General features: G+C 40.8%; 1 protein-coding gene across 4 annotated transcripts in view; it reads right to left on the reverse strand.

The window, feature by feature from the left end:
* Positions 1-13,621, reverse strand: part of MFSD14B (major facilitator superfamily domain containing 14B) — a 145,891-nt gene that overhangs the window by 55,940 nt on the left and 76,330 nt on the right. Inside the window, exon 1 of one of the 4 annotated variants that reach the window (XM_004452266.4) lies at positions 9,254-9,749. The exons of the other annotated variants lie outside the window; for them this stretch is intronic. Within the exon in view, the coding sequence (XP_004452323.1) occupies positions 9,254-9,361 (108 nt within the window). The 5' untranslated portion in view covers positions 9,362-9,749. Of the gene's footprint in view, positions 1-9,253; positions 9,750-13,621 lie in introns of those variants that run through there. 4 annotated transcript variants of the gene reach the window in all.

The following is a 13,621-nucleotide window of genomic DNA, read 5'->3' on the forward strand; positions in this document are numbered from 1 at the left end:
AACTGGTTCTTTGAAGAAATGAATAAAATCAATCAACTTTTAGTCCAAACAAAGAGAAGAAACAAATTACCAATATGAGGAATGAAAGAAATGATATTACTACTGATTCCACAGATATTAATATGGTAATAAGGGAAGATGCTTAAAAACCTAATGCCAAAAAATTTCAACAACTTAGAATGGACTAATTCCTTGAAAGACACAAACTACCAATGCCCACTCAAGTAGGAGTACAGAACTAAAATAGCCCTGCCTCTATTAAAGGTGAATTTGTATTTAAAAATCCCCACTGAAAAAACAAACAACAAAATAACAACAACAAAATAACTCCCATCCCAGATGACTTCATTGGTGAATTCTACCAAACATTTAAGGATGAAATCATGTCAACAGTACATCAAGGCAGCGGGCTTGGCCCAGTGGTTAGGGCATCGTCCGTCTACCACATGGGAGGTCTGCGGTTCAAACCCAGGGCCTCCTTGACCCATGTGCAGCTGGCCCATGCGCAGTGCTGATACGCGCAAGGAGTGCTGTGCCCCCCAGGGGTGTCCCCCGCGTAGGAGAGCCCCACGCGCAAGGAGTGCGCCCCATAAGGAGAGCTGCCCAGTGCAAAAGAAAGTGCAACCTGCCCAAGAATGGCACCACATACACAGAGAGCTGACACAACAACAAGATGATGCAACAAAAAGAAACACAGATTCCCAGTGCTGCTGATAAGGATAGAAGCAGTCACAGAATAACACAACAAATGGACCAGAGAGCAGACAACTGGTGTGGGGGGGGGGACGTAGAAATATAAATAAATAATCTTTAAAAAAAAACAAACATGCTAACTGTGAGATGTCAACCCTTATTCTAAACTTTCCCTGTTCTGAGCATCAGATGAAGACATCATTGGCATTTTTGTTTTGTTTTGTTTTTGAGGTACCAGAGCTGAGGATTGAACCTGGAACCTTGTATGTGGAAAGCCAGCACTCAACCACTGGGCCACATCAGTGCCCCTGTGTTGGTCTTTTTTTTTGTTTGTCTGCTTGCTGTTTGTTTTTAGGAAGCACCGGGGATCAAACTGGATCCTCCCATGTGGAAAGCATGGACTCAACTGCTTGAGCCACATCTGTTCCCCACTGGGTTTTACAGTGGCTTTCTGATTTTCATAGTTCACTGAAGAAGGGAGTTTGAAAGTTGTATACTGTTAATGACTATCTGCCCATGTCCTGCCTCAAATACCATGATTGTTTATGAAAAATATCTTAAAAGCTAGATACAGTTTGGCTTGGGGGAAAAAAAATATGAAATAGGGATTAATCTGACAAAAGATGTGAAAGACATGTTCACTAAAAACTAGAAAACATGACCAAGAGAAATTAAATATCAAAATAAATGGAGAAATACCTCCCTCCTGGGTCAGAAGACTCAATATTTTTAAGTTGTCAATTCTTCCCAAATTGATCTTCAGGGTCAACACAATCCCACTGAAAATCCCAGCAGGATTTTTATAAAAGTTGAGAAGCTGATTCCAAAATTCTAAAATACAAAGGACCTAGAATAGTCAAAAGAACCTTAAGAAAAAACAAGGTTTAGAAGTCAAACTCTACTTGTTTTCAAGACTTATTATGAACCTCCAGGAATCAAGATAATGTGGTACTGACATAAAGATAGACAAATAGATCAACGGACAAAATAGAGTCCAGAAGTAGATTTACACATAGACAACTGATATTTGATAAAGGTACACAGATAATTTGATAAATTTAAAAAATGACCTTTTCAACAAATGATGCAACAGTTATCCATATGAAAGGAATTTCTGTCTGTGCCTTGTATCATATAAAAAATTAATTCAAAATGGATCATAAACTAAATATCAAATCTAAAACTATAAAACTGCTAAAGAATATTGAAAGAAATTCTTGTGATAACTGGTTAGGCAAACATTTCTCAAATATGAAACCAAATATACAATCCATAAAAGAACAAACTGATAAACTAAATTTCATCAAAACTTAAAACTTTGTTCTTCAAAAGACACTGTTCAGAGAATGAAAAGACAATCAAAGACAGTATCCCAAATATATAAGAAACTCTAAAGACGCAATTACAAAGAAAAATACAACCCATTTTTTTTTAATGGGCAAAAGACTGGAACAGACACTTCACCAAGAAAGAGTCACAGGTGGCAAATAAGCTTACAGAAAGATGCTGAACTTCATTAGTCATAGGGAAGTAAAATTAAAACCACAGTGAGATACCACTACAGATGTATTAAAAGAGCTAAAATTAAAATAACTGACCACATGTTGGTGAGGATGTGGATGTACTAGAACTCTAGACACTGAGGTTCAATGTGAAATTGTATAGTTACTTTAGAAAATAGTTCAGCAGCTACTTTAAAAAAGTAAAACATATATCTGCCATATGACCCAGCCCTTCCATCCTAAGTATTTACTTAAAAGAAAGAATAATCCATTTAAAGATTAGTACAAAAATGTTCGCAAGAGCTTTATTAGTAATATCCCAATACTGTGATAACCCAAACATCCATCAAGAGATGAATGGAAAAACATATTGTGGTACATCCACATAATAACTACTACTCAGAATAAAAAGAGCAAAATATTGATATACACAAGAACATAGATAAATCTCAAAATAATTTACACTAAGCTGAAAAAAAGCTAGATTTTTTAAAAGGGTACATACTATGTAATTGCATTTATATAAAATTCTAGAAAATTCTAAATACTCTATATTTACATAAAAGATATCAATGCTTGCCTGGGGAAGGGGTAATGGAGAAAGAGGGAGTACGAAGAAAATTTGGGGGATAATGGATATGCTCACTATCTTGATTGTGGTGATGGTTTCACAGGTCTTTATACTCTTGTCAAAACACACAAAAAAATTATACTCTAAGCAGCAGCAGCAGCAACATTTCGAATGCTTACTGTGAGCCAGGCACTGCTCTAAGAGCTTTATATCAGCATTAGCACCCCATTCTTACAGATGACAAAACTGAGTCTCAGAGAAGTTAAGCAAATTGCCAAAGATCACACAAGCTACTCAGAGGTAGGACTGTCATTTGAATTCTGGTCATCTGATTCCAAAGTACATGTTACCATGGCTCAGTACCTGCTACTTAGAAGGGAGTTTAAGATTTGTGAATAAAAAAGTAAATGAATATGGAAAGAGAAAGGAAGAGAGAGATTCTGAAAATAGAAACCACTGAAACTGCAAACTGTTTCGGAATAAGAGCACGAAAGGGATAGAAAGGAGGCAAAGCTATTACTGTATTTTCAGCCTGTGCTAAGAAAAGGAAAGCGTTTTCCCCTGTTAAAGGTAAGCATGTACTGGGGTTTTTAAAAGTATTTTTATGAAGCATTTGAGAAATGTTATGATTTTTTAAGTATATACAGTAACATCCCATAAAAGCTATATAAAAAAAGAAAATACACTAAAAAAACTATATACTCTATATTCTAAACATGTACAGTTTATTTCATATCAATTATAATTCAATAAAATCGTTTAAAGTAAAAGGCAAATTCAAAGCTAACTATAAGAGAGTCAGGCAGTAAGATAAAAAGTTGACCAACTTCACAGATACTATTTGTTTTGGCAGATACAAAAGATAAAAGATAATAAAGATATACTTCTCTTCAATTCTCAAACACAGAGCAATGACCTTGTTATGCCACACCCCAGGGGCACAAGTCAGATTTCATAAACCACTTGTGACTGTCCCATGAGACACTGGAGAGACAGCATGAGAAGGAAGGGCAGAGGGAGAAAACATACTCAAGAAAGAGACTGAGAGAGAGAGACAAAACATGCTTCTAGAGTGTAACAAAGCATATTTATATCACGCAAATAGCTAACAGCATCCTTAACAGTGAAAAATAAATATATTCCAGTTATGCAGAGAATGATGTAAACTTTTACCCTTACTACTGAGCATTTCCCTGGATAGTCTCCCTCATTATAGTTATACACATAGAAAATAAGAAATAGTATCATCACAAGTAGCAAAATTTGTGAATATCCAGAATATGCTAGAGAATTAAATTTAGAAAAGGTAAGGCACAAATTACCAATGTCAGCAATAAAAAGTACTACTGAAGATCCCACAGAACTTAAAAAAGACTATGAAAGATGCTATTATATATATTATACCAATTAATTTGAAATTTTACATGAAATGGACAAATTACTAGCAAAATACAACTTATTAAAAATGAAAGGGGTTGCCCTTATGCACACCTCAGCAGAGCCCCAGAGACAGATAAAGTAGATACAACCCCAGGTATTGGTTCTTTTGAGGGCTACAGAGACCCACAGGTTTTATGGTCATGGCAGATGGAGTTCAGTGCCATGTCAGTTGGCCCTACTTGGAGTTTGTGTTTCTGTGGATGGAGCTGGACTCAGATGTGATCTTTGTTCACAAGCCTCTCCTGTTACTTTTACCGGAACTGTAGTTGGTGGTGGGGTTTAATATATACCCAGGGGACCTGAATCTCTGGACTGACTATGTGATAGCCAGGTCCTGAGCCTCAACAGACTTCAGCTCCTACACTCTGGTTTACTGGACTTACCCCACTCAGCTAACATGGAGTTGAAGAAGGTCAACCACCACACCAGGGAGCCAAGAGTGCCTACAACTGAAAGCAGGAGAATTGCATCCAGCATCCATGTGGAATCTAAGCCCCCTCTTGATACAGAAGTGGAGTGAACACAACCATTCCAAGGTCCACAGGATGGAGAAATAGAGTATGGATTAGAGTGGACTTACTGATATTCTATTCATGAACTATTGTGATTAGTAATCGAAGAAACTGTGGCATTGGTGTGGAGAAAGTGGCCATGGTGGCTGCTGGGGGTAGGGAATGGGAGGGAGAAATGAGATGTGGGGGTGTTTTTGGAACTTGGAGTTGTCCTGGGTGGTGCTGCAGGGACAGTTACCGGACACTGTATGTCCTCCCATGGCCCATTGGGTGGAATGTGGGAGAGTGTGGGCTATGATGTAGACCATTGACCACGAGGTGCAGCGGTGCTCAGAGATGTATTCACCAAATGCAATGATTGTCTCAGATGATGGAGGAGATTGTTGTTATGGGGGGAGGAGTGGCGTGAAGGGGGTGGGGAGTATATGGGGAACTCGTATTTTTTTAATGTAATATTAAAAAAATAAAGACAAAACAAAAACAAACAAAAAAGTGAAAGAAAAAAACAGAAGATCAAATAGAAAACCTAAATTGTTCCAGAATGACAATGCCCTAAAAGGCCAAACGAAGTACATTATATATAAAAGGAAGCTAGAAGAATGGGGGTGGAAAGGGAGAAAAATAAATAAAATAAATCTCCAAAAAAAAAAAAAAAAAAGGAAGCTAGAAGCTAATCTCATTCATAAGCATAATTTACTGGTTTAAAGAAAGACTGAATCGTTTATTTCTTTATTAATATTTATTGATCACTTCCTAAAGGACTATTTCTGGTACAAAGATGCATAGCCATGGTGGGAAAGGATGGTCAAATATCCTAAGAATCAATACCTGCAGAATTCTGCCTGTTCCAGGCAAGAAAGAACAACAAATCTGCATTATGATAAAGGCTAGGCTTGATGACAGTAAGATGACCTTCTTTTACAAATAGAAATACATTAATTGCTCACAAACGTTTTTTGCTTCCTCCCCTTATCTGCTAGTTGCTTTCACAAGTCTGGTTGTGTCAATGTCCCAGTACTATTTTATTATCAGTGAAACAACTGTAATGGTTTCTAACAGTGTTAAGAATTGAAAGCTGATCATTACAAATTTTCTCCTAATATGTCCCTAGGTACTTTCACTTCTTTACAAGCAATACTTAGTTTAGTCTTTTTTTAAAAACAGAAGCTGCTCTTCTGTATTATTTCCATTTTACCTATATAATATTCTTGATCTCAAAAATCAACAATAACTTTCACAGGGACACTCTGAGGAAAAACAACAAAGAAACATCAAATGACACCGGAAGGACACTGATCCCATAAAGCACTACCTCAAGGCTCTAAACTGGGTAACCAAGTATGGTTTCAGTTTCTTGGGGTGTGCTAAGCTTTGTTGTGTCCATGCATTTTTCTTTTCAGCAAATTCTCAATTCTCTTCAGACGCCCAAGCATAAATGAACCCCACAGGAGTTTTCCTTAACCAGACTGTAAAGTCTAAGTGTAATGGATAGTCTGTATTCACTGATAATGCAAATAATTCTGCTAAAATAAATTGAAGTATAATTAGGGAGGGACACAGCTGAGAGGATAATAAAGCAAGAGCTTATCTGATGTACACACCTCCCTTTCCCTTAGAGCAATGTTCTCTTGGAGTAAATATTTGATTCTCTTCTATTTTTCAGGTTAATACATCTTTTTGCCATATGACACAGGTAGAAAAAAGCGCCTAAGAACCTGAAACCATGAGAGTCACCAGGCTATAAGGAAATACCAACATATCAAAATGATATCAAATTACAGGGGCTGTAGGACATAGCAGCTATTAAGTGATCCTGGACAGATACTGCAAGCAGGAAAAATGCATAATTTGGGAGTACATATAAAATGCATAATACATGATTAGAGGTATTCAGCTTCTACATACTCCAAAATGCACCAGTGCCTGAACTCTGGTATCTGTCCATTCCAGTAATCTAAGCACAGCAAGCACCAAGAAAACTCTTAGTCTTCATGACAGTTTTTCAACACCAACTCCATACTGCTAAATGCTCAGGGATAAAGAAAGACTGAGCAGGAATCTACTTGTGGCCAAAATTAGCATCAGGATCCAAAGAAGAAATGGGAAATAAACTGAGTCTTGGTTTCTTTGGGTAAACATCCCTCAAAAGTTCCTGCTATTAGCACATAAAATTAGAAATTTCAATTAATGCTGGGATCTAGTTCCTATCTAGACTAAAAAATGGGAGAGAAATTAATACTTTCATCACATAGTCAGGGGATTGCCCATACGTTCTGACCATTCAATCATTCATGAAAAAAAAAACTGAGAAATGATAACAACAACAGCTAATATTTATTGGGTACTTCCTAGGTGCCAGGTTGCAGCAACTATCCCAATCCTATGAAAACTATTATTAATTTGCTCAAAGTTACACAGTTAATAAAAGGTGGGAATTGTGATGCCAACCATGCTCTCCTCATCATTATGCTATAATGCTTTGATTTGTCAGTGTATTTTTCATCATTTAAGCTACCAGGAGCCAATGTAAAACTTTAAGGACAGCAGTAATGATCATATTTACATGACAGATCATGCTAATCTGCAATGTGGAAGCCAGACTGAAGGTGAGGCAGGTCTCAAGGGCGTAAAAGAAATGATCAAAGTCCAGGTCAAAAATGCTGAGGAAGGTATCATATTGAATGAAACAAGTCAAACACAAAAAGACAAATATTTTATGAACTCATTTTTATGGAATACACAGAAGGAAACTTCATAGAGACAGGTGGTTTATAGTTGGGGGGATGCTATTATAGAAAGAGGAAGTTATAGTTTAGTGAATAATTTCTGTTTGAAGTGATAAGAAAGTAAGGATAAGGGATAACAGTGGTGGTGGCACAATGTTATATGAATATAATTTATACTACTGAGTTGTTCACTTGAATGTGGTTAAAATGGGAAATTTTGAGTTGTATATTTGTTTCTACAATTAAAAAAATGTTATTTTAAAGAGTTAACCACACACACATACAAATGCTGAGGAACTGAACTACAGAAATACAGAGAGGATAAAACCTAAAACTTTTACCAGGTAAGCTTAGATGGACTTGGTAATGGACTGGATGTTGGAGGTATGGGAAGTATATGAAAGAGGCTACCTCTAAGGTTACCAGCCTGGCCACTAGCTAGTAACTACCGTCCATCAATTCAAAGTAGGAGCTGGTGGTTTGTTTGGCTTAGGTTGCAGGAAGATGACAGGTCTATTTTTTTACATATCAAATACAAAATGAGAGAAACCAGTTCTACAGAATTTCTCCCCCTGCCAAGATAAGCTTCCACAATAGAGATCTTATCTTAGAAATGAGAGGATCCCAATGCTTTTTGAAAGACAAGGAGGCACTTGGGTGGGGAGGCGTTTTCAATATTACCAAGCCCTCATTTTACTATGAGAAACCGAGTGGCAAGGCCTTGTCAGTACTCTGCTCAGAGTGCAAACTGGTTTGGGGAGAACCAGGACTAGAAACCAACTATGCTGGCTTCATTCTACTTAACTGCTTCTTCTACTTCAACCACCCTCCCAATTCTATTAATGAGGACTCACCTCAACAAATACGCATGCTAATCATTTAGTGGTATTTTTCACTAAAAGCAAAATTTGATATGTACACTAAAAATCTGAAGCCTATTGCATATTTTTAATGTTTTCTTAATTTCTATTTTTCTTTGAAAAAACTTCTCCATGGTGTCAGAGTTTCTCTTAATTGCAACATCTTCTATTATATTTCAAGTGCTAAACAGACACCCACCCCAAATTCCTTTTAAATTCAAGCCCTGAAAAAATGACAGACCTACAATACAGATCTTCTATATTTAGTATTCCCCCATAAGAAACCAAAGCTCCATTGACAAGGCTTGTTCAGCCGAATCCAGTCCAATAAAACTAGGGCTATCAGAACCCAGCTCGAGGCCGTGTAAAACTGAAGAAAGAGACCGGCCTGAACAGGCTATATAAGCCCGGCCCTGGGAGCGGTAGCTTCCTCTGAAATTTTGCTTTTCGGACTGGCCTTGAGAAGGAGAAAGGCAGCAGGAAGGCGCTGCCCAGCCTCCACCGCCAACTTCTGCTGGTTCGTAGTGTATCTAGGGTGGAATGTCTGGTTCTTGAGGCTCCTCCTACACGTTATCTAAGCAGATCTGGGCAGGAATGGCAACATGTCTGAAGAATCCTAAAACAACTGAATTACTCAGATTCACTGCCCCAGGTTTGGCGCCTTTTGTCTAAGGATTAGTAGTCACCAACAGCGTCCATCTCAGCCATGAACTCGGCAGCCTCAGCCCGGAGTGCAGGAGTCCCCGCCCGGCGCTAACACGGAAGGTCTGCGCGCTCCGAGCTTCTTCCCTCCGCCCCACGGTGGTGGTGGAGGGGGGGCCCCAGGGTCCGGCCAGTTCGCTGGCCAGGGGCTCAGGCCGCGACGCACTGCCGGCGCGTCGCCCTTTCACTTCCCACAGGTCCGGGGTCCCCGGGTTGAGGGGACGCGCCGGACGTCGCGCCCGCTCACCGTGCTGCCGCCCGGGGCCTGCGCGTCTGGACGCTTCTCCGGCATCGCTCCCGCCGCAGGCTCCGAAGCCGCCTTCTGCTCCGGCTCGGGCGGCGGCTCCGCGCTCATGCCGCGGCCATGTCCGCACCGGTTCGGGGCGTTCCGGGACGACGGCGACGCCGCACAAGCGGCGGCGGGCCCCGCGTCCTCATGGGCTCCGCGGCCTGCGGCGGCCTGCGGGTCGGACGGTGGCGCCAGCGGCGATGGAAGGGCTGACGGGGGCGACCGAGGCTGGAGCCACTGCGCCGGAGGCCGCCCGCCGCTCGGCTCGCTTCGACCGCGTAAACGCGGCTGCAGGCGGGGTCAGTGGCGTGCCTGGGCTGTCAGGGGGCCGTGCCCCGCCTCCAGCCCAGCTTCCCGACAGGCCCGCGCCCCGCTGGATGCCCCGCCTCGCGCCTCTGCGGCGGCGTCTAGGTCACCGCTCCGCGGCGGTAGCCTCCGGCAACGCCCCGCCCACTTCAGCCCTCGAGCACGCGCGTTGGCGACCCAGCCTCGCAGCGCGCCCGAAATACGTCATCCACACGACTCTCTAGTTTCCCTTTCCCCGAGGCTGAGGGCGCGGTCTGGCGTCGGATCTCGGGGGTTTTATAGTCTTGGCAGCCTTGATCTGGATTTGGCTCCCCCCACCCGAGAAATGATTGCTGATGCACCTAGCAAGTAAGCAGATACATTCTTACACGGAAAGAGAGCCTCCGGGTCTGGAATCCCTAACTGGGAGAGTGGCATACGCACCAAAACTGGAAGCATCTGCTCCTAGTCAAAAATCTAGAGAGAACATGACGGAGAATTTACCGAGGCATGAGAAGAGTATAGTCTTAGGTATCTTATAAGCCCTTGCCCCAGCCCAGAGTCGTTTGATGGTACCGACAATGTGAACATGAACTCTTTACTTACTTACAAACCTTCATTGGCAAACTGGGAAAATAAGTCTACTTTGGATAAATCTATTTTGGTGACGTACGAAAATAAGTTGACAGTAATCCTGGCTCCATAAATCTTATTATTACTGTCCCGCAAGAACCTAGTGAGATGTAATATCCTATTTTGCAGATGTCAATCCAAAGCCTCAGAAGGAAATGGACCTGGCCCATTACATAGCTAAGATAACAAACAGGACATGCTTCACAATTTGGAGTACAAATATGGTTAGAATTTTTTTCCTTTCCGACTTAATTTATAGATATTTGAGCATCCTACACCCTTTTTTTTTTTAAAGATTTATTTCTCTCCCCTTCTCCCCCCCCCACCCCAGTTGTCTGTTCTCTGTGTCCATTTGCTGCGTGTTCTTTGTCTGCTTCCGTTCTCAGCGGCACCAGGAATCTGTGTCTCTTTTTGTTGCATCATCTTGCTGTGTCAGCTCTCCGTGTGTGTGGCGCCATTCTTGGGCAGGCTGCACTTTCTTTTGCACTGGACAGCTCTCCTTATGGGGCGCACTCCTTGCGTGTGGGGCTCCCCTACGCGGGGGGCACCCCTGCATGGCAAGGCACTCCTTGCATGCATAAGCACTGCGCATGGGCCAGCTCCACACTGGTCAAGGAGGCCCAGGGTTTGAACTGTGGTCCTCCCATATGGTAGACGGATGCCTATCCATTGGGCCAAGTCCACTTCCCTAATGCCCTTTTGAAATAAGACAACTTCCCTTAGAAACTGTAGGGAAGTTTCCCTCAGCTAACTTTTGTTTTAACAATGCAGTGTTCAATAAAGGGCTTCCTCCTCATGGCTACTTTGAGGAAGAATCAAATCCAGAAGATGGTAGATAGGTTAAATAAATGTTTCTTTTCCTCTTGTTCTTTCTTCTTTAAATTAGAGGAACAGTTACTAAACTTATACTATTATCTAGGCTTTGTGCTAGTCACTAGGGATTCCATATTGAAAAGTTACATTCACTGAGTTTGAGTAGCTCAGTCTAGTAAGGGGATGAAAAAAACATGCATCCTGTTAATAGAGCCAGGCCCACTTGTGGACACATCAGTGGGTTGTCACATCTATCCCTCCTAAAACACTGACAGCTAGGCCTATTCCTCAATTCCCCTGAGGCTCACAGAAGCAAACTTATTGCCCTCGTGCTGGAGCCAGGACCCACCCTGGGAGGACAGCGCCAGGACCATATCTCTGTACCCCATGGTGTACTGAATCCTATGAGCCATGTGCATAAGAAGAGTCGAAAAGGGTAGCCCGAAAGACCAGTGCTCTGAGTTTTGAAGAAGTGGATCTTTAGCAGAGGTAGGTTTCCTAGGAAGCTAATGAAAAAAGTTTCAAGGCTCCTCACTTGCATGGGCTTGTTCCAAGGCCCTGGGAATGCCCTAACAATGTGTTCACCTACTCATCTCTATTGGTGAGGTTTATCAAACATAGGATGTTTAACCAAATCTTTTCACTCCTTGGTGTGACTAAGAGCTGAGCCAACACAGAACCAGAGCACTCACAAAGAAGACAATGTTGGGTCAATATGGTTATGAATTCTTTCCTCTTTAATTTTTTATACAGACACAGTTGTCTATATTCTGTAAAGTTTTGCTCCACACTGAATACTTTTATGTTAAATAAGAAAATGAAAACTAGTTGTCACCTTTTATCAAATTGCTTCTATTTAATAATTTAAAAAATCATATAAGGTGTTTCTGGCATTGTCTTAACCATAAAATACATATTTATCCTATTAGTCAAATGTCTGGATAGTAGATAATTATACATCTTTTATCCCTATTAGTTTATTAAAACAAAATATGTTAGATGTTGGAGTGAGACAATTGGGACGCAGAGACCAGTGATTGCAGACAAGGATATATTGGGAAGCTCTCCCAATGGAGGGGGTCTAAAGAATAAACTTCAGTCCACCTCTGGCAGAGGCAGTTATGAATTTATATAGTACATCTATAGGCGGGAACATGCTTAGTCAGTGGGAGTGAGTTTTGGCTTAGGTAAGACCCGAGGGCCTACAGGGATGGCTAGGGGGCAGTGGGCTAGGGGCAGTGAATTCTAAGGGTGCGGGAGGGGTTGGTGGGGTCATGTGGCTTGTCTAGTCTTATGCAGAAATGAACTGCATCTGGACATGGTAGACTCAAAATGGGGGGCTGTTCTAAGTCATGGGATGTGGCTCCTTCTGAGTAAACTGCTGGACACCCTTCTACAATGGGGTAGATTAATAACAAACTTGCAGCTTCTGCAAGTTGTGGCTGTTATGGGGGCTAGGAATGGGGCCTAGTCCTGTCAAAATACACATGTATATACCCACATATACTCACATACACAATTATACACATAATTCAACTTACCTTCATTTTATTAACAAAGGAAATGCTTTCACTAGGGGAAAACTAGTACCTGAAATATAAAACATCATATGTATTTTCAAAATATCAGACAAAAAGTTTTCTATTACAATCTTCTTTACTGTTTCATTGTTCTGAAGTTTCTTTTTATGCTATGGAAATACAGACACCTTTAACCTTTTAAGGCAGGGGTTCTTAACAAGGGATCGGTGAGCTTGAATTGAAATTCAGAAAAATGTTCTTGTGGGAACATGTTGGTGCAGGAGTGATATGATTATTAAATAATACACAGTATAGTATGGACTTAGTAAGGGGTCCATGGAAAAAAAAAAGGTTAAGAAGTCATTGTTTTAAGGTAAAATGTCAGTGCCTTTGCTGTGTGAACCCATCTCAGGCAAAGGAGGAATTCATAAAGCTGATCATTTGACTTCATCTTTTTATTTAAAAACACAAAAAAGCAATTGCTAAGAGGAATTATACCCAATATGGTTTCAGATTAAGTAAGCAGAACATAGAATGGCAAAGAAAATAGTCAATCCACTAGAAATAAGTTATTCTGTCATTTCATTTTATTTAACTCAAACCAAGATGTACTAGAGTAGAAGGGGTATTTTTACATACCTATGAAGTTTAAAATGCCCACTCTAAGGGATTGGCTTTCATTTTTGTGTAAAGAAAATATCTGTAAGACTAGTGGAAGTTGCTGTGCAAAATCTCAAAACTGATTTTTCTTCTAGAAAAATCCTCCTTAAGAACTCCTCTAAGGTCATACAATGTTGACAGGAGATTAAGGAAGGGCTGCTTTTACCTACAACAGTGATCATACACTGGTGGTCAGCCATCCAGCCAGATTTAACTTGCAGGTGTTTTGTTCGGCACATGCCATGTTTTGTTTTTTCTTTTTCTTTTTCCTTTATCTTTCTTTGAGGTATCCATGAAATAAGGAATACAAATCTTAAATATATTCCTCATTGATTTTTTCACACCCCAATTAAGATATAAAATATTTCTAGCACTCCCGAAGGCTCCCTGTGACTCTCCCAGTCAGTACATGCCT

The sequence above is a fragment of the Dasypus novemcinctus genome, chromosome 8, assembly GCF_030445035.2.
Source record: "Dasypus novemcinctus isolate mDasNov1 chromosome 8, mDasNov1.1.hap2, whole genome shotgun sequence".
NCBI lineage: Eukaryota > Metazoa > Chordata > Mammalia > Cingulata > Dasypodidae > Dasypus > Dasypus novemcinctus.